Source organism: Dendrobates tinctorius, unplaced genomic scaffold (assembly GCF_039654945.1).
Source record: "Dendrobates tinctorius isolate UK_male_01 unplaced genomic scaffold, ASM3965494v1 ptg000011l, whole genome shotgun sequence".
Taxonomy (NCBI): domain Eukaryota; kingdom Metazoa; phylum Chordata; class Amphibia; order Anura; family Dendrobatidae; genus Dendrobates; species Dendrobates tinctorius.
In genome coordinates, this window is record NW_027361679.1 from 70,719,888 (window position 1) to 70,741,885 (window position 21,998).

The 21,998-nt window shown below is 45.7% G+C and overlaps 1 protein-coding gene across 1 annotated transcript in view; it reads left to right on the top strand.

The window, feature by feature from the left end:
- Positions 1–21,998, top strand: part of FNTA (farnesyltransferase, CAAX box, subunit alpha) — a 43,369-nt gene that overhangs the window by 4,624 nt on the left and 16,747 nt on the right. Inside the window, exons 4-6 of the mRNA XM_073543174.1 lie at positions 492–596; positions 10,795–10,921; positions 11,087–11,235. Coding sequence (XP_073399275.1) covers positions 492–596; positions 10,795–10,921; positions 11,087–11,235 — 381 coding nt within the window. The remainder of the gene's footprint in view (positions 1–491; positions 597–10,794; positions 10,922–11,086; positions 11,236–21,998) is intronic.

Here is a 21,998-nt window from a genome sequence, read left to right on the forward strand (position 1 = left end):
CATTTCCTGTTCTGTCCAGATGGTACCGTATCCCAGAATTCCAAGCGGAGGAAGTTCACCGACTGCCATATTGGGACACCCAAGTGATGGGTGTCTCAATATGGAAACTGCTGCTGGTACCGCCAGCCGTACACCGCCACACACACACACACTCTATACACCGTCCTCTCTCCCTCTCAAACACACACACTCTATACGCCATACAAACACACACTCGCCCTCACCAGCTGATCACCGCCACACTGCGCATTGAATCATTCGGATGGTCAACGTGTCTACAGGCAGAGAAAGACGGTCACATTAAAGGGGTTTTCTCACAAGCAAAAGTATTTAAGCAGTCTTAAGGGAATTTATGGCAAAATAAATGGAAATAATTTTGTGGCACTATGGTTTGTTTTTTTTTTTTTTGTACTACTTTTTCTGAGCAAATGAGGAGCATGTTACTTTTTGACCTTATTGTGTAGTAACAGTTGAATCTATTTGTTTCTTAGGCACTACAGAAGAGTTCTCTTGCAGTCTCTGAAGAAAGACCTACAAGAAGAAATGAACTATATAACCGCGATAATTGAGGACCAGCCAAAAAATTACCAAGTCTGGTAAGAGTAGATAGGATATTACTGTGTTTACTGTATATGGCCAATACATCAAGCCTAGAGAATACTATGAAAATTAACTTTAAATTAAATCATAGCTCACAAATTCAGTAGAGCAGCAAGAGTCCAAATACAAACCTAACGCCTATTATCAAAGATACTACAAACCACAAAAAAAGCATTCCCATCCTTTAGTAATCAAGAAGTATCGTTTCTCCTTGTGGAGATTGACATGCTAAGCATGCCAAGATGAGGAGACTTAAACACAGTGACTACAAGTTGAGATTCTGGTTTAGCTATTATCCTAAGTTATGTGATAAGGCTCGTTAAAGGGTCGACATTGACTTTTAGGATTGCTACTTCCAATAGGTTGCACTACAGTAGAGTTCTAATCCTCTTCCTCTCTGAAGAGACAATTGGCATCCTTTAGTAAGAATGCTAGCTAATGTATCTGACTAGTGATGTTTGTACTAAATGAGTAACGTGTCAGAGTGAAATAAAGTGAATGAAAAAGGAAAAAACATTGTGGCTCACACCCAACTGAAGTGCAGACTGTTCTCTGGGTCACGTCCTTACGGGTAGAAGCCTCCCTCACTCTGCCCTGTCGTGCCCTCTGCAGTTGCTCCTGCCCCAACAAGGGCGAGATCCACAACGTTAACTTTATTTTTCATTCAATTTATTGCACTGACATGTTACTCAGTTAGTCCTAGCATCACTAGTCAGATACATTAGCTAGCATTCTTTCCTAAGGATGGGAATGCTTTTTTCCCTTACGTCCTTCCTTGCCCTATAGTGGGACAGGATCAGAGAGAGGTTAAAAAGCACCTCCACCCTCCAGTGTTTTTCCTGTCCCGGCAGGGGACTGTTGTACGAGAGGTTGCTTTTAGAGCGAAGATAGCCTGTGGATGTTTATGGCGGTCCGTGGCTGATTCCTCTCTGGGAGAGGTCCCTCAGCCGTCATTCGCTGTACCAGACGGAATTGGGGGTCTCAGCCCTCTCTTCCACCCTGTCAAGTGGACCGTGGCTGATTCCTCTCTGGGAGAGGTCCCTCAGCCGTCATTCGCTGTACCAGACGGAATTAGGGGTCTCAGCCCTCTCTTCCACCCTGTCAAGTGGACCGTGGCTGACACCTCTTGTAGAAGTTCCTCAGCTAGCCTGCATGATGGGCTCAGGGGGATCGTGCGGCGCATCCAATCCTTCCCCCTGTCAAGGGGCCCAGGGCCGATGGGGAGTCCCTCTGCCCCAAAGACCAGTCGAGCGGACGTGCTCCTGGGTTGAGCCGCTCCTCCCGGTGGGAGGCTCTGGGCTCGGACGCCAGCCGGCAAAACATCGCTACTTCCGGAAAACATGCGGTGGAGAAGGCCGTCGCGCCTCTGGCAACGTCAGCATAAGGTCGGCGTGCGTTCCACGGCAGAACGCGGAAGTGCAGAACGAGACAGGCAACAGCCTAGTTTCTTGGATCTCGTGGGGCACAGGAAAGGAAATCACTGGCAGTAATACAACATTCCTGACCGAACGCCACTTCCTTCCATGGTAGGCTCGGCATTACCAGCTCCCCCTGTCTTTCTAGCAGGTGTGGAGCCAGCACAGGTGAGTGCACGCTGGAATGTTGTGTTCAGGGCCTGGCCTCTGGGTTGATACTAGCCTCATGCCTTGGTGCCAAAGCTGGGCCTAGAGCCTCATGTGCTGAGATGTGCTTCACATATAAGCAGCTAGGCCTTGGACCTCTAGGCTATAGTAAGGCCATTTGTCCAAGCTACATCTCATAATGGGACCTCAGTTAGTTGCAGACCAGGTCTGCACAGAGCCTTATGGCTGGACACATGGTGGAATGCAGCACATGGTCTCCAGGGAGACTGCTCTCCACCTGAGGCTCATTAATTAGCTCCTTCAGGTGGAGCTGGTCTGACAATTGAGATATACTATTCAGAGCGGAGGTTTATCCGGGTCTCTGATTGCTCTCTTGGAGGTAGCTGGGGGCCTGGCCTCTTGTTTGGCACCTTCAAGCAGGGCCATAGTCTGTGCATCATATTACATCATAGGGGCATTGTTTTGTCTCTGTGCATCATATCGCTGCTGATCATCATATTGCTGTGCGCCATACGTTGCCGCTGTGCGCCATACTGCTTCATATGGCGCCTCATATCGCGTCATTGCGCCTCATATCGCGTCATTGCGCTTCATAGTACCTCTGCATCATATGGCGTCATAGTACTTGGGTACATCATACGTCATCATATGGCGTCATAGTGCCTTTGTACATCATGGGGCTTCATAGTTCCCTTGTGCATCAGACTGCATCATGGGGCTGCATAGTGCCTCTGTTCACCATGCGGCATCATGGAGCCTCTATGCAGCGTATTCCACTATGTGGCTTCATAGTGCCTTTGTGCTGCATCATAGCGCTCTATAGTGTCTGTGCGTCATACTGCATCATATAGCTTCATAGTCCCTTGGTGCATCATATTGCATCATAAGCCTTAGTGGCTCTATGCATCATATTGCTTCATAGCGCCCGATAGTGTCTTGGCCCATCATATTGCGTCATGGCGCTTCTGTGCATCATATGGCTTCATAAGGCTTTGGTACCCCTGCGCCTCAGGGGGTCATTTATGGGTCCTAATACCTCTGTGCTTCATAGTACCTCGGGTGCTGTGGCTTTGTGCCTCTGGCTTAGACCTTCTGACTTGGGCATTTTTGTGGGCCGCACCTTGTATGGTCGGCCTACCACTTCACATTTTGTCTCAGGCCCCAACTCTGGTCTTTGTGTTTCAGGCCCAGACCCAGATTCTGTTGCTTCTTTCTTGGCAACTGGACTTAGCCAGACAAACAGTTATGCTTGAATTAGCCTAGTAACTTAGCATTTCTTCTATTTGGAACAAAACTCTCAAGTGAGTTACTGTCTTGAGGGCTAAAGGCAGGTCCCTCTCATAGTTAGCTTTTAAAGGGAGACATACGTCTTTGGGGTTCATCCTTTAAGTGGACATATTCTGGGTGCAGAAAATCCCATAAGGTGGGCGAAAACAATTCTTCCCGACTCCACATAGAGCAGTCGGACTAGTTTCCTTGATAGACATCCGGTAGACAGATTCTTGTCCCATAAATCCGTTGTATTATGTTTACCAGGGGTGGCATCACTACTTTTTGTACCTCATGGCGATTCCGCAGCTCTGCGTCAGGTGGCAGAGGATCCCATACTCGCTGCTCTTACGGGAGTCAGGGCTCCTAAGGTAAAGAAGCTGTATCCATGACTCTTGCAGTCGAGAACCCATAGCCCATCGGCCTCGCAGTAGCCAATCCCCTCTGCGATGGGAGGAAACCCTCTTCCCTCTAGTTATAGAGTGTGGTTCCTCCCACCATAGCAGTCATATCATAATCATAGAATCGTAGAGTTGGAAGGGACCTCCTGGGCCATCTGGTCCAACCCCCTGCTCAAAGCAGGATTCGCTAAATCATCCCAGTCAGATGTCTGTCCAGCCTCTGTTTGAAGACTTCCATTGAAGGAGAACTCACCACTTCTCGTGGCAGCCTGTTCCACTCATTGATCACTCTAACTGTCAAAAAGTTTTTTCTAATATCTAATCTGTGTCTCCTCCCATTCAGTTTCATCCCATTGCTTCTAGTCTTTCCTTGTGCAAATGAGAATAAAGTTGATCCTTCTACAATGTGACAGCCCTTTAGATATTTGTAGACAGCTATTAAGTCTCCTCTCAGTCTTCTCTTTTGCAAACTAAACATTCCCAAATCCTGCAACCTTTCCTCATAAGACAGGGTTTGCAGACCGGTCACCATTCTGGTCGCTCTTTTCTGAACTTGCTCCAGTTTGTTGATGTCTTTTTTAAAATGTGGTGCCCAAAACTGGACACAATATTCCAGATGAGGTCTGACCAAAGAGGAGTAGAGGGAAATAATGACTTCACGTGATCTAGACTGTATGCTTCTGTTAATACATCCTAGAATTGCATTTGCCTTTTTTGCTGCTGCATCACACTGTTGACTCATATTCAGTCTGTGATCTATTAGTATACCCAAGTCTTTTTCACATGTGCTGTCACTTAGCCCTATTCCTCCCATTCTATATATGCTTTTTCCATTTTTATTGCCCAGATGTAGTACTTTGCATTTCTCCCTGTTAAAAACCATTCTGTTAGTTGCTGCCCACTTCTCCAGTTTATTTAAATCTTTTTGAATCCTCTCTCTCTCTTCTCTAGTATTAGCTATCCCTCCTAGCTTTGTGTCATCAGCAAATTTAATCAGTTTACCCTCAATTCCTTCATCTAAATCGTTGATAAAGATGTTGAACAATACAGGGCCCAGGACAGAGCCCTGTGGTACCCCACTTGAGACATTCTTCCAACTGGATGTGCAGCCATTTACGACCACTCTTTGGGTCCGATCACTAAGCCAGTTATGAATCCACCTAACAGTTGCCTTGTCCATTCCATACTTAGTCATTTTTTCAATAAGGATTGTATGAGAGACTTTGTCAAATGCTTTGCTGAAGTCAAGATATACTATATCTACAGCATTTCCTTGATCCACCCAATCAGTGATACCGTCATAGAAGGAAATTAAGTTAGTCTGACATGACTTATTAGTTACAAACCCATGCTGACTGTTTAATCACTTCATTCTTATCCAGGTATTGACATACATGTTTAATAATTTGTTCAAAGATCTTTCCTGGTATAGAAGTCAGACTCACCGGCCTATAGTTACCTGGGTCCACCTTCTTCCCCTTTTTGAAGATAGGAACAACATTTGCTCTTCTCCAGTCTTCTGGCACTTCTCCTGTTCTCCAAGAATTTTCAAAGATTATAGAGAGGGGTTCAAAAATTTCTTCTGCTATCTCCTTCAGTACTCTGGGGTGTAATTCATCTGGACCTGGAGACTTGAATTCATTTAGGCTAGCTAAGTGTTTCCTCACTATCTTTCTGTTTATAGATATCCTGGATTCTTCTATTCCCTTAATAGGACAGTGAATAACAGTTGATGTTACATTTCCTTTCTGAGAGAAAACAGATGCAAAATAGGAATTTAAAAGTTCAGCCTTCTCAACATCCTGTCTTACCATTTCATCATTTTCATCCTGTAAAAATCCTATAGCATCTTTGACTTTTCTTTTACTTTTGACATATCCCCAAAATCCTTTATTATTGCTTTTGACATCTCTTGCAAGCCTCAATTCATTTTCAGCTTTAGCTAATCTGATTTGTGCCCTGCAGGTTCTGCAGACAGCATTATATTCTTCTTTAGATATGCCTCCCTCTTTCCATTTTATAAACATTTTTTTTCTTCCTTTTTAGCATGTGCTTAAGTTCTGTGTTCATCCATCCTGGTTTCCTTAACTGCTTCCTATTCTTCCCTCTTTTCGGAATTAACAACTGTGCTTTGAGAATTTCATTTTTCAAGATTTCCCATCCTTCCTGGACATTTTTGTCTTTAAGGATATCCAGCCATTGGATCCCTCCAATTCTCTTTCTGAATCCCTTAAAATCTGCCTTTCTGAAATCTAACCTTGACGTCTGAGTCTTCACAGGTCTTCCGCCTCTAGTTATCCAAAATTCTAAAATAGCATGGTCGCTACCTCCTAGGGTCCCAGCCACTTTTACCTCCTCAACCATTTCCTCCCTGTTTATAAGGATTAGATCCAAGGTAGCAGTTCCCCTTGTTTTCTCCCTTACCTTTTGGAAGATAAAGTTGTCAGCAAGAGAGGATAAGAATTTCCTTGACCTGTTAGTTTTGCCTGAGAGAGATTCCCAACAAATGTCTGGATAGTTGAAATCTCCCATGACAACTATGTCATATTTTTTGGAGAACTTGGCCATTTGATGCATAAAGATTTCATCCATAGCTTCAGCTTGCACAGGCGGCCTGTAGTAAATGCCTACAATGGTGTCCTTTCCATTGTTCTGTCCTTGTATTCTTACCCAAACAGTTTCCACAGAACTCCCAGTCTCTGAAGCTTCAATCTCTGTGCAGATATACGCGTTTCTAACATACAATGCGACACCCCCTCCTCGTTTATCAAGTCTGTTTCTTGCAAATAAGTTGTATCCTTCTAGTCTTGTATTCCAATCATGTGTATTGTCCCACCAAGTTTCAGTGATTCCAATGACATCATATTTCTTTTCCTGTGTTAGTAGTTCCAATTCTCCTTGTTTGTTGCCCATGCTTTGTGCATTAGTATAGAAACATTTTAGTTTGTGATTGGTTTCTCTTTCTCCAATATTTTTATTAATTAGATTCTTTCGTCTTTGTTCTTCCTTTCCACTTCTAATAGCAGAGTTCTCAATAGCATTTGTCAGGTGTATGGCTTTTTCTGGTCTTTTGCTTCCCTTCCCATGTTGTTCTAGTTTAAAGCTCTCCTTACAAGTGTAGCAAGGCGACTTCCAAATACATGCTTACCAGTCTTCGTAAGGTGCACCCCATCTCTAGCAAGTAGTCCATCGTATAAGTAGTTCACTCCGTGATCCAGAAATCCAAATCGTTGCTGACGGCACCATCGACGTAGCCAGTTGTTCACCTGCAGAATCTTATTCCACCTCCTTGTTCCATGGCCATCCACTGGGAGGATGGAAGAGAAGACCACCTGCGCTCCCAGTTCTTTCACTTTCTTGCCTAAGTCTTCAAAGTCTCTGCAGATGGTTTCCAGGTCGTTTCTTGCAGTGTCATTTGTCCCCACATGTAGTAGCAGGAATGGGTAGTCATCTGTAGGTCTGAAGAGTCCTGATATCCTGTCAGACACATCTTTAATTTTTGCACCTGGAAGACAACACATTTCTCTTGAAGTTATATCCGGTCTGCAGATAGCTGCCTCAGTTCCTCTCAACAGGGAATCCCCCATGACCACCACTCTCCGTTTCTTCTTCACAACATTTTTCTTTCTCCATCCAGGAGGACTCTGAAGGCGTACAAGGTTGCTGCTTGTTGGCAAAGTCTTATCCTGATGTATTTCTTCATTGTTTTCCTGTGTGAGAGCCTGGTACTGGTTTCTGAGCAGTATGGGTGCTGACTGCCTCCTGATCCTCCTGCTTCTCTGGGTCACATGTCTCCATTCCTCTGTTTCTTCAGGTGCACTTCGAATTTCTTCTCTTTCTGTAACATGAAGAGATAATTCTGCTCTGTCCAAGAACTCTTCACCTTCCTTAATGATCTTCAACGTAGCTAACCTCTCTTCGAGATTTTGCAACTTTTCCTCCAACAGGGACACAAGCTTGCATTTGTGGCATGTGAAGTTTGGCTTTTCCACTGGTAAGTCTGTGAACATGTAGCAAGAAATGCAGCTCACCAAATGGCTCCTGGCCTCTTCCATCTTGAGATTTCTTAAAAACGATGAAAGATGAGCCCAAATTCGCGCGCCGATAGGCGCGCGGGTTTTCCGATTTCCTCTTTTCAGCTGCAACGGCCAAAACCCAGTGATCGTTGAGCTCGCGGAGACTCTTCACTTATCCCAGAAGGCACTGGGAATATGCAAATGATCTCCTCAAGACTCTTCCCCTGGTTTTCCGATTTCCTCTTTTCAGCTGCAACGGCCAAAACCCAGTGATCGTTGAGCTCGCGGAGACTCTTCACTTATCCCAGAAGGCACTGGGAATATGCAAATGATCTCCTCAAGACTCTTCCCCTGGTTTTCCGATTTCCTCTTTTCAGCTGCAACGGCCAAAACCCAGTGATCGTTGAGCTCGCGGAGACTCTTCACTTATCCCAGAAGGCACTGGGAATATGCAAATGATCTCCTCAAGACTCTTCCCCTGGTTTTCCGATTTCCTCTTTTCAGCTGCAACGGCCAAAACCCAGTGATCGTTGAGCTCGCGGAGACTCTTCACTTATCCCAGAAGGCACTGGGAATATGCAAATGATCTCCTCAAGACTCTTCCCCAGGTTTTCCGATTTCCTCTTTTCAGCTGCAACGGCCAAAACCCAGTGATCGTTGAGCTCGCGGAGACTCTTCACTTATCCCAGAAGGCACTGGGAATATGCAAATGATCTCCTCAAGACTCTTCCCCTGGTTTTCCGATTTCCTCTTTTCAGCTGCAACGGCCAAAACCCAGTGATCGTTGAGCTCGCGGAGACTCTTCACTTATCCCAGAAGGCACTGGGAATATGCAAATGATCTCCTCAAGACTCTTCCCCTGGTTTTCCGATTTCCTCTTTTCAGCTGCAACGGCCAAAACCCAGTGATCGTTGAGCTCGCGGAGACTCTTCACTTATCCCAGAAGGCACTGGGAATATGCAAATGATCTCCTCAAGACTCTTCCCAGGGGTATAAATATCTCTAAGAAGATTGCCTTTTAGGATATAACATATAAATAAGTTGACAAATTTACAATGTCTGGGCTAATAACTTGTATAGAAGCGCACACACACTTACTCTCCTCAGCTCCAAAGTCCAGACTCCCTGTGTCTAACATCAGTAAAACAGGGGTGAGGATCCACATTTCCCTTTCAATGCTTCTAATGAAAAGCCAATTTTGTTAGTGGCAGGAGAAGTTACCTGCCAGATGGAGTATTTCCTTAGCCTTAAATAATATGCAACCCTTTCTTGAGGTTTAGACATGTAAAGGGTTCAGAATACACATGATTTCCTGGATGAGTAAGGTACATACGTCTCAATGCTTCGCTATTTTCCATGTACTGTTATTGCTCTGATCTTCCAGCGGAGCAGGGTCTCTGGCCTGCAGGTTTCCTTGTAGTATGGTAAGCTGGTCTCTAGCCAAGGTTTAAGCCAAGCCCAGGAGGACCGACGAAGGAACTATCCTGTGTTATAAGCACATGCAGCGAATTAATGGTCTGTACAGTCCTTTGTATTGTGGCTGTGGTTATCACCATACCTTTTGCTGGGCAATAAGGTTTTAGACCTATTCTGTGACTGCGGTGTTCATAAGTATCTATCACAATATCTATAATTCACTGTGGTTCATTAATGGTATTGGGGTGCAACAGGTTGTTCCACTGCAAATCTTGTTTGCCACATTCATACTGAAATTGGCCATTATAGACATATATCAGACACTCACTACGGTGATTACCTTTGTAGATCCCTTTCGATATCTATATTTCTTCTCATCTTATAGATAATTTCTAGATCTAGTCTGGTTCTTACCTAGAACTTTGATCCGGGGGCTTCTGTACCAACCCTGAGACCTTTGCTTTGGTATTCTCCATGGTGCTGTCCGGAGGGATGTAAGGGAAAAAGGGAATTAGACCTACCGGTAATTCTGTTTCCTGTAGTCCCTCAGGACAGCACCCTTAGTTCCCTCCCTTATGTTTGTCTTTAGGCTTGCATGGGATCGATCGGCAGATTGTTCATCCATCAGGTCATCGTGGCTCGAGATTAGGATGGAGCCGCTAAAGGGTCTTATATACACGTTTGTAAGGGCGTGTTTAGACCATTTCCATCCATCCTCGGTGGTACTTTGAAAAAAAACACTGGAGGGTGGAGGTGGAAGGGGCCTTTTAACCTCTCTCTGATCCTGTTCCACTATAGGGCAAGGAAGGACGTCCTCCATGGTGCTGTCCTGAGGGACTACAGGAAACAGAATTACCGGTAGGTCTAATTCCCTTTTTTTTGTGGTATGTTGGATTTGGGATCTTGCTGCTCTGTTAAATCTTTAGGCTATGATTTAATTAAACGTTACCGTACTTTTCAATGATATCCTCTAGACTGGATGAGTTAGTAATAACCAGGGCTGTGGAGTCAGTAAGCCAAACCTCCGACTCCTCAATTTCCATGACACCAGGACTCCTTAGTATTGCAAAGGTGATAATTTCATCACCTGTTTAAGCACAATACTAAGGAAATCCTGAAAGTATGACCTGTTGGTGAGTTTTGAGGACTATAGTTGAGAAACACTGGTCTAGACAGACTTATATGAGCAACAACTGACATCTCCCATCTCGGTAAAGTAATAGTTGTTTTCACTGAATACAAATTTTACCCGTGAATTTCTCTTATAAGAGATAGATATATAGATATATCTATTTATTACACACACACTCACACATAATTTCTTCTTTTCAGGGCTGTGGAGTCAGTGAGCCAAACCTACTCCTCAATTTCCAGGAACATAGTCTGTACATACCACGACTCTTGAGTGGCAGAGGAAGCATATATATTACTCGGTTTATCGACTTGATAAAGCATTTTGAGGATTTTAGATCTTGTAAGATTTTTATATATTATTCTTTTACCTTTTAGGCACCACAGAAGAGTCCTGGTTGAATTGCTGAAAGATCCGTCTGAAGAACTTGATTTTGTTGCAAATATCTTAAACCAGGACTCCAAAAACTATCATGCTTGGCAGCACAGGCAGTGGGTCATTCAGGTACTTTATTAGTGAGCAATGGAACAATTAGCCTTTAGGTCAGCAATCACATCTCATGGCCCTACAATTTTGCATAATATTTCTCTAAAAGGCATGATTAGTAACAAATGTTGTTTTGACCTTCATTAAGACTTTGTTTTATTCTTCATACATTTCATTTCCTAGGAGTTCAACTTATGGGATGGTGAATTACAGTACGTTGACCTTTTATTGGCAAGAGATCTCCGAAACAACTCTGCATGGAACCAAAGATACTTTATTATTTCTAATACGTCTGGGTATAGCAATCCCCAGATCCTAGAAAGAGAGGTCCAGTAAGTGAGACTTTATCCTGTTTTGGCTGCTATAAATACATAAAATATTTATAATTCTGAGCATTTCTGCTAAAGTCAAGTACAACTGGATTTTTCTGGTTGTTGATGCTGTAATTACTTAACAAAATAGTGGTATTCTGCAAGAGATGGCAATATGAAGGCTTATAGTAGGACTGTCCATCATTAGCTACATCCTCAAAGAGCACCGTCAGGGAAAAGTACAGATTAGAGGCAGACTATACCCTGACCGCTCCATCATTGCCCCTGCTGTATAGCATTAATATTTGTGTACTGTATAATACTATTACATGTTCACTGTTCTGTGGGCAAGATTTTTACAAAACTGACAGTGGATATATCTAAATATAATCCCTAAGAATTTGGGTTAACCCCCTGAATGAATACAGCCTGCAAAAGTTTGGCACACTGAGCCCCAGAGGAAAATAGTGTAGTGCTAGAATGATACTCATAATGATAAAAATGTACATTGTATTTATTCATGATTAGATAGTAGCTTATAGGTATATGATGACACCAATTATTAGAACTTCACCATCAAAAATCGTATATAAGGCATGCACACTTACTACAAAGCCCAAAAGAGGTGTTTTTTTTTTTTTTTGTGTTACATACATTGGCTGATGCAGGACCATATGCAGCTCCTAATAAAATGGAGAGATGTAATGTAGAAATGGACAACAATGTGTAACAGCCATGTAATGGTATTCAAAATAAAGAAAGTGTTCTCACACATAAGTCCGGGAATACAATCATTCAGTACAGGCAGTGTAAAGGACTGAGAGAGGGAGAGCAGAAAGGGCTCACTTCATAGTAACTGAGCATGGTAAAGTGCAAAATAGTGCCTGCCCATGTGGGAAGGTGCCAGGTGTACGCTTGTGACGTCACCCCAACGCATTTTTCGCTTATTGGGCTTCTTCGGGAGGCTGTGGGCAATATTGTAAAATATTCTTTGGTACAGTCATTGATCTCTGTATGATACAAAAGGCAGTATTAGTGAATATTTCTTTCATAAGACTTGAGAGGTCTATTGTGATATTACACTGAAATTTAAAGAAAAGTATTGGGGTCATTACAGGTTCTCCTCCTCTGTCGCCGACTTGGTAGTTCAGCCTCTGTTTTTTTAACCCCTTTACCCAATGCCCGGGCCAATTTTTACAATTCTGACCAATGTCCCTTTATGAGGTAATAACTCTGGAACGCTTCCATGGATCCCAGTGATTCTGACATTGTTTTCTCGTGACATATTGTACTTCATGTTAGTGGTAAAATTTAATTCATATAACTTGCGTTTATCTGTGAAAAAATGGAAATTTGGTGAAAATTCCACAATTTTCATGCCCTTAAATCACAGAGAGATGGCACACAAAAAAACTTAATAAGTAACATTTCACATATGTTTACTTTACATCAGCACAATTTTGGAACCCAAATTTATTTTTTTTTTTTTTTTTTTTTTTTTGGAAGTTATAAGGGTTAAAAGTTGACCAGCGATTTCTCATTTTTACAACACCATTTTCTTTTAGGGACCACATCACATTTGAAGTCACTTTGAGGGGTCATTATGGTAGAAAATACCCAAAAGTGACACCATTCTAAAAACTGCACCCCTCAAGGTGCTCAAAACCACATTCAAGAAGTTTATTAACCCTTCAGGTGCTTCACAGGAATTTTTTTTTTTTGAATGTTTTAAAAAAAAAAAAAAAAATAACTTTTTTTTCACAAAAATTACTTCAGGTCCAATTTTTTTTTTTTTTTTATTTTACAAAGGGTAACCGGAAATTGGACTGCAGAAGTTATTGTGCAATTTATCCTGAGTACGCTGATACCTGATATGTGGGGGGCAACCACTGTTTCGGCACATGGCAGAGCTCAGAAGGGAAGGAGCGCCGTTTGACTTTTTCAATGCAAAATTGGCTGGAACTCAGATCGAACGCCATGTCAGGTTTGGAGTGCTCTTTATGTGCCTAAACGGTGGAAGCCCTGCACAAATGACCCCATTTTGGAAACTAGACACCAACACCTCCCCCCCCCCCCCCCCCCCCAAAGGAACTTAACTAGATATGTGGTGAGAACTTTGAACCCCCAAGGGTGTCACAGAAGTTTATAACGTACAATTAAAAAATCATATTTTTTCCATAAACATTATCTTTTCACCCCCAATTTTATTTTCCCACGGGAAACTGGACCCCAAAAGTTATTGTGCAATTTGTCCTGAGTATGCTGATACCCCATATGTGGGGGTAAACCACTATTTGGGCGCATGGCAGAGCTCGGAAGGGAAGCAGCGCCATTTGACTTTTTTGGCTGGAATTGAGATCGGACGCCATGCCGCGTTTGGAAAGCACCTGATGTGCCTAAACGGTGGAAATCCCCTGCAAATGACACCATTTTGGAAACTAGACCCCCCCCCCCCCAAAGGAACTTGTATAGATGTGTGATGAGCACTTTGAACCCCCAAGTGCTTCACAAAAGTTTGTAATGTAGAGCCATAAAAATAAAAAAATCATATTTTTTTTTTCCACAAAAATGATATTACTCTGTTGCCTAATTGGGGGACACAGAACCTTGGGTGTTATGCTGCTGTCCACTAGGAGGCGACACTATGCATAATCTGAAAAAGATGAACTTTGGCTCCTCCTCTGCAGTATACACCCCTGGACGGCGTCAGCCTTCTCCAGTTTTTGCTTAGTGTCGCAAGGAGGCACACCTTTTTTTCTTCCGTTTTTTTTTCCTTTTTTTCACGGAAATACAGATGAAGAAAAGTGGGTCTCCAGCGAGACTCCCGGCATGGCTCCCTCCTCGGTCCCCTATTAGGGGTACCCGGTTGAGGTCGAGGTGGTTTTTTTCCCCATGTCGCTCCCTCCCCAGTCCCTCGGGTCCTGGTTCGAGGTCGAGACCCCCCCCTCCTTCCCCAACCCCTTTAAGGGGTTGAGGTTGAGGCGAGGATGAAGACCCCCTGACGGTGACAGACGCACCCTCCCTAATCCCCCGCAGGGGGTATTAGGTTGAGACGCCTCAGGTAGGGTCGAAGATCAGGCAGCACTCCGCAGCTTCCAGGGACCCCAGGCCGGCTGAGGGATCCTGTTGGGGCCGGGGGAGGGTGCGGACTGGATGGCACAGCAGAGACAGGGTTTTTCTGCGTCCCTGTCTCTGCAACAGCAGCGGCTCCATAGCGCTTCAGGGGCACCCCATACAAAAAACCGCTACCCCCACCGCTGTCCAGTCGACCATTCTGGGGGGGTCTGGTACAAATCCGCCCCCCCCCCCCACGGACTACCACGCCGCTCTGGAGCCCTCCTGGGCATCAGGCTTCTAATTTAGGCCGCGGCTTCGGCCTAGCAGAAGCCGCCGCCTTTTCCCCAGCCCGCCCCCCGGATGACCAAAATGACACACTGGAGTGTCATAGAAGGGGCGGATTGAGGCAGAAAGGGCGCGTTTTTACACAGCCCAGCGCGCCCTTTTCAGCTCTCCGCCCCCTCCTCCCTCTCCTCAGAGCCCCGGTGGCCATTTTTTCTGGATGAGATCCAGGAGAGGAGCATCACAGCGGTCTCCGGGGGGCACAGAACTTGGATCTGTCTGCGCTGGACCTAGGGGCACACCGGTGGGGTAAGCTCACAGCTGGGTTCTCATTACTCAGCTGTGAATCTATACTTCCTATAAGGCTTTCTGTGGGTTCCCTCTGCGTAGCCACCCCTGTACGATCCCTTATAGCCAGCCTCTGTGCACTATGCCGGGCTCAAGGAAGAGAACCAGGCAGGAATGTTTCTATGCATTCTGCACAGCCTGCAAAGCCACGCTCCCTAGTGGCAGCACGTATCCGCACTGCCGGGACTGCATCCAGAACTCTGGGTCAGAACCCCAGGGAGTCCCTACTGACGCTTCAGTGTCACAGGCCACGCCGGAATGGGCAACTCAGATGTCTCAGTCTATGTCACAGTCCATAGACAACCTAACTGCTACATTACTGCAAGCTCTGCAGAGTCGGGCCCCGGCTATGAACGGTACACAGCAAACGAACAGCTTGTCTCAGGAACATGCTGCTTCCGACTCTCACAGACGTAAGCGGACCCACAGGTCTCGATCACCTAAGTCGCACTATAGCACAAGGTCGTCCCCCTCTAGGGAGAGACAGCGTCATTCCAGGTCTCCTGGGCAGTCCCCTGCCACAGACAGACAGTGCAATTTACCACAGGGGTCCCCCACCACAGAAGACCCCCGCCCCAGGTCCCCCTCCAGGGATCACCTTAGCGAGGCACAGGATTCGGAGGGCATCTGTGACTCCGACTCAGATAATGAAACGGTCAGGTCCGTGGTACCTTCTCCCCCTAGCAATACAGCGCTAGTTGAGGACATAATTTCTGCCATCCATCGGGTGCTAAAAATTCCAGAGTCGCCCCCGGAAGTCCCAGAACATAGGATTTGCTTCGAAAGTGTTCAAAAACCACCTAAGGTCTTCCCTAATCACGATGAGTTTGAGAAAATACTTACCAAACAGTTTGCGCAGCCTGACAAAAAATTTGCTAATCGCAAATATTTGGAAGCGAAGTACCCCTTCCCACAGAAAGACACCAAACAATGGACAGATCCACCTGAAGTGGACCCTCCGGTTTCTAGGCTAGCAGCGCAGACTTTACTCTCTCTGCCGGATAGTTCAACCCTCAGGGACGCAGCAGACCGGCAAGTAGAACGCATGGCTCGTTCTATTGTTGAAGCGGCAGGCGCCTCTCTGGGCCCTGCATTTGCTTCAGTTTGGGCATCCAAGGCCATCCTGGCTTGGGCCAAAAAACTACAGGAGGGTCTTCAGGCTTCAAATCCTGAACACTCGGACCAAGCGGTCCAGATGGCAGTGGTAGCAGACTACATGATTCATGCAGCCCTGGATTCCGCCAGAGGTGTAGCGGGAATAGCATGTAACGCCATCACGATCCGACGCATCCTCTGGCTGCGAGAATGGAAAGCGGATGCGGCCTCAAAGAAGTCCCTCACGCGACTTCCGTATTTTACTGGAAGACTTTTCGGCGAAAAGTTGGACACCATGATAGCCAATGCCACTGGGGGTAAGAGTACCTCTCTCCCTCAACTAAAACCGAAACGCACGTTTAAACGAAGAAACCTGACGCGATTCCGATCCTATTGGAATTCCTCAGGCTGGTCCGTTTCGCGCCCAGTGCAAAACCGCAACCGTTCTCCACGCAGAGACAACCCACGGACGCAACAGCGACCGGACAGGGCTTGGCAGTCGAAAGCAGGCCAAGCGAAACCCAAGGGAGGAAAACCTCAGAACTTCACTTCATCATGACTCGAGACCTCCGGAAGACACCCCACCAGTAGGCGGCCGACTTTTACTCTTTCAGCAAGTCTGGCTGCCTATTACAGAAGACAGGTGGGTCAGGGAAATAGTGTCTTCCGGATACAAGATAGAGTTCACTTCTGTTCCACCGAACCCGTTCTTCCTTTCTGTTCCTCCAACACCACCAGAAAAGGCTCGTGTTTTCCACCAAGCGGTTTCCTCTCTCCTTCAATCAGGAGTTGTGGTGCCGGTTCCCGCGAACGAGAGATTCTGAGGATTCTACTCAAATTTGTTCGTAGTCCCCAAGAAAGGAGGCGGCGTCCGACCCATACTGGACCTAAAACAGCTCAACAATTACGTACGGGTCCGTCATTTCCGCATGGAGTCCCTCCGGTCCATCACTGCATCCATGGAGCAGGGAGAATACCTCGCCTCCATAGACATACAGGATGCGTATCTCCACATACCAATTGCTCCCGCCCACCAAAGGTTTCTCAGGTTCGCGGTCAACCAAAACCACTACCAGTTTGTCGCCCTTCCGTTCGGACTCGCCACGGCTCCAAGAACGTTCACCAAAGTCATGGCGGCCACCATGGACGTCCTGCGCTCAAGAGGCATCCTAGTCGTCCCGTACCTGGACGACATCCTCGTCAAGTCTCCCACTTTCAAAGACTGCGAGGTCAGTGTCTCAATCACTCTAGACACTCTGAGTCGCCTGGGATGGCTAGTCAACCTACAGAAATCGTCGACCATCCCAACTCGGACTCTAACATTCCTGGGTATGGTATTCGGCACCGCCAGGGGCCTGGTGCTCCTTCCCAAGGACAAGACACTGGCCATCCGTCTGGGAGTTCGCACACTCCTTCGCAGTCCTCCTCGATCTCTCCGGTTTGCCATGAGAGTCCTCGGCCGGATGGCAGCAGCAATAGAGGCAGTGCCATTTGCCCAGTTTCACCTCGGGGTCCTTCAACTAGCCATACTCAGATCTTGGGACAGGAACCCCTTCTCCCTCGACAGGGTGTTCAGGTTGACGTCATCAACCAGGAGGTCCCTGCATTGGTGGCTCAAACCAACCTCGCTTACACGAGGGAAGCCATTCCTCTCAGGACAATGGAAGATCCTGACTACAGATGCAAGCCTGACAGGCTGGGGGGCGGTGCACCTACATCACAGGGCAAGTGGTCACCGAGGGAAGTGACATTGCCCATCAATGTTCTGGAAATCAGGGCCATTCCCTTGGCACTGAGAGCCTTTCATCACTTGCTTGCAGCCTCGCACATACGGATACAGACGGACAATGCCACAGCTGTGGCATACGTGAACCACCAAGGCGGGACCCGCAGCGCCCAGGCGATGAGAGAAGTGGCTCATATCCTCCGCTGGGCGGAAGACACAAGGTCGGTACTTTCTGCGGTACACATTCCGGGTGTAGAAAACTGGGAAGCCGACTTCCTAAGCAGGCAAGGAATGGACTCGGGGGAGTGGTCTCTCCATCCCGAGATTTTTTACCAGATCTGTCAACGCTGGGGAACCCCGAATGTGGACCTAATGGCATCCCATCTCTATACCAAGGTTCCCAATTTCATGGCCAGGACAAACGACCCGCGGTCGCTCAGAGCGGATGCCCTGGTCCAGGACTGGTCCCAGTTCCGACTCCTGTACATTTTTCCACCCCTCCCCCTAATCGCCAGGGTCGTGAGGAAGATCAAGCAAGAGGGAGTTCCGACCATCCTCATCGCGCCAGACTGGCCCAGACGTACTTGGTACGCCGACATCGTCCAACTTACGGCAGACGCCCCCTGGCGTCTACCCGACCGTCACGACCTTCTGTCTCAAGGTCCGTTCTTCCACCAGAATTCAGGGGCTCTCAATTTGACGGCATGGCCCTTGAAACCTGGATTCTAACCCTGGCAGGTTTTTCACCGGCAGTCATTACAACTATGATCAGGGCAAGGAAGCCTGCCTCCGCCAAGCTCTATTATCGTACCTGGAGAGCTTTCTTTTCTTGGTGCGAATCTCATGGACAAGTCCCACTCCCTTATTCCCTCCCGAAGGTACTAGGTTTTCTTCAATCGGGCCTAGATGCTAAGCTATCCTTAAGTTCGCTTAAGAGTCAGGTGTCAGCGCTTTCAGTCCTTTTTCAAAAGCGCATTGCTATTAAACCGCAAGTAAGGACTTTCATCCAGGGAGTTTCCCGATTGGTTCCTACCTACAAACGTCCGCTGGATACGTGGGACCTCAATCTGGTCCTGACAGCATTGCAAGCTCCACCCTTCGAACCTCTTAGAGGAGTTCCACTCTCCATTCTGTCTCAGAAAGTGGTTTTTCTAGTGGCGATCACCTCGTTACGCAGAGTGTCGGAATTGTCAGCACTTTCCTTCAGACGGCCTTTCCTAGCCTTTCACCAGGACAAGGTGGTTCTCCGCACGGTACCATCCTTCCTTCCGAAGGTTGTGTCCAACTTTCACCTTTAATGAAGAGATTTCACTGCCTTCCCTTTGCCCGGTTCCGGTTCTTAGAGTGGAGAAGGCTCTGCATACGCTTGACCTCGTCAGAGCATTGCGAATTTACGTGTCCAGGACTGCACCTTTCCGGAAATCTGATTCCCTCTTCGTTCTTCCGGAAGATAGTCGCAAGGGGTTGCCGGCTTCCAAGGCTACCCTTGCCAGGTGGATCAGGTCCACCATACATGAGGCCTACCGACTTAACAGTTCCCCTCTTCCGGCCGGTATCACGGCACACTCTACACGGGCAGTAGGGGCTTCCTGAGCCATTCGGCATCAGGCTTTGGCACAACAAGTGTGCAAGGCGGCCACTTGGACTAGCCTACACACGTTTACGAAACACTACAGTGTTCATACCCAGTCCTCAGCGGATGCGAGCCTGGGTAGACTGGTTCTGCAGGCGGCAGTACCCCAAGTCTAGGGGACTGTCAGTACAATATTCGTCCACTGCTTCCCACCCAGGGACTGCTTTGGGACGTCCCAAGGTTCTGTGTCCCCCAATTAGGCGACAGAGTAAAGGAGATTTTTGTGTACTCACCGTAAAATCTTTCTCTTAGCCTTTAATTGGGGGACACAGCTCCCACCCTGTTGCCCTTACGGGCCGTTGTTTCCTGTTGAGTTCTCATATTGTTCTTTGAGCTCGTACATAGTAGCCTTCTTACAGGCATGGTTGTTATTTGGTTACGTTCCTCCTTATGCTTTGGCACAAAACTGGAGAAGGCTGACGCCGTCCAGGGGTGTATACTGCAGAGGAGGAGCCAAAGTTAATCTTTTTCAGATTATGCATAGTGTCGCCTCCTAGTGGACAGCAGCATAACACCCAAGGTTCTGTGTCCCCCAATTAAAGGCTAAGAGAAATTTTACGGTGAGTACACAATCTCCTTTTTTGCCTCCAATTTTTTATTTTCCCAAGGGTAACAGGATAAATTGGACCCCAAAAGTTATTCTGCAATTTATCCTGAGTAGGCTGATGCCCCATATGTGGGGGTAAACCATTGTTTGGGCGCATGGCAGAACTTGGAAGGGAAGGAGCACGTTTGACTTTTTCAACGCAGAATTGGCTGGAATTGAGATCAGACGCCATGTTGTGTTTTGGAGAGCCCCTGATGGGCCTAAACAGTGGAACCGCGCCCATCCCCCCAAATTATAACTCCAACCCTAACCCCAACAAACCCCTAACGGGAAAATGGAAATATATATTTTTTATTATTATTTTTCCCTAACTAAGAGGGTGATAAAGGGGGGTTTGATTTACTATTTATGGCTGGTTTTTATGTTTGGCAGCTGTCATACGCTAAAAGACGCTTTTTATTGTAAAAAATAGTTTTTGCATCACCACATTTTGAGAGCTATAATTTTTCCATATTTTGACCCACCGAGTCTTGTGAGGTCTTGTTTTTTGCGGGACGAGTTGACGTTTTTATTGGTACCATTTTCGGGCACGTGACCTTTTTTGATCGCTTTTTATTCCGATTTTTGGGACGCAGAATGAACAAAAAAACAGCATTTCATTTCTTTTGGAGGGTGCATTTCCACCTTTCCGTGTGCGGTAAAATTGATAAAACAGTTTTATTCTTCGGGTCAGTACGATTACAGCGATACCTCATTAACCCCTTCATGACCAAGCCTATTTTGACCTTAATGACCAGGCCATTTTTTGCAATTCTGACCAGTGTCCCTTTATGAGGTAATAACTCAGGAACGCTTCAACGAATCCTAGCGATTCTGAGATTGTTTTTTTCGTGACATATTGGGCTTCATGTTAATGTTAAATTTAGGTTGTTAATTTTATCGTTTATTTGTCAAAAAATCAGAAATTTGGTGAAAATTTAGAAAATTTTGCAATTTTCAAATTTTGAATTTTTATTCTGTTAAACCAGAGTTATGTGACACACAAAATAGTTAATAAATAACATTTCCCATATGTCTACTTTACATCAGCACAGTTTTGGAAACAAAATATTTTTTTGTTAGGAAGTTATAAGGGTTAAAAGTTGACCAGCGATTTCTCGTTTTTACAATAAAATTTACAAAACCATTTTTTTTTAGGGACCACCTCACATTTGAAGTCACTTTGAGGGGTCTATATGGCAGAAAATACCCAAAAGTTACACCATTCTAAAAACTGCACCCCTCAAGCTACTCAAAACTGCATTCAAGAAGATTATTAACCCTTCAGGTGTTTCACAGGGTGACAGGACAATTGTGTACAAGATAATTGTGTACGGACTATTGTGTACAGGCCAATTGTGTACAAGGCAATTGTGTACAAGGCGATTGTCCTTGTACACAATTGTCCTTGTACACAATTGTCCTTGTACACAATTGTCCTTGGACACAATTGTCCTTGGACACAATTGGCCTGTACACAATTTTCTGTACACAATTGTCCGTACACAATTATCTTGTACACAATTGTCATGGAACCGTTTCACAGGAACTAAAGCAATGTGGAAAGAAAAAATGGACATTTTAATTTTTCCAACAGAAATTTTCTTTTAGCATCAATTTTTTCATTTTCACATGGGAAACAGGATAAAATGGATCCTAAAATTTGTTGGGCAATTTCCCCTGAGTACACTGATACCTCATATGTGGTCATAAACCACTTTTTGGGCGCACGGCTCAGAAGGGAAGGAGCGCCATTTGACTTTTTGAATGGAAAATATGCTGGAATATTTAGCGGTTGCCATGTCGTGTTTGGAGAGCCCCTGTGTGCATAAACATTGGAGCTCCTCCACAAGTGACCCCATTTTGGAAACTAGACCCCCCAAGGAACTTATCTAGATGCATAGTGATCACTTTGAACCCCCAGGTGCTTCACAAATTGATCTGTAAAAAAAAAAATATTTTTTTTTCACAAAAATTTTCTTTTAGCCTCAGTTTTTTCATTTTCACATGGGCAACAGGATAAAATGGATCCTAAAATTTGTTGAGCAATTTCTCCT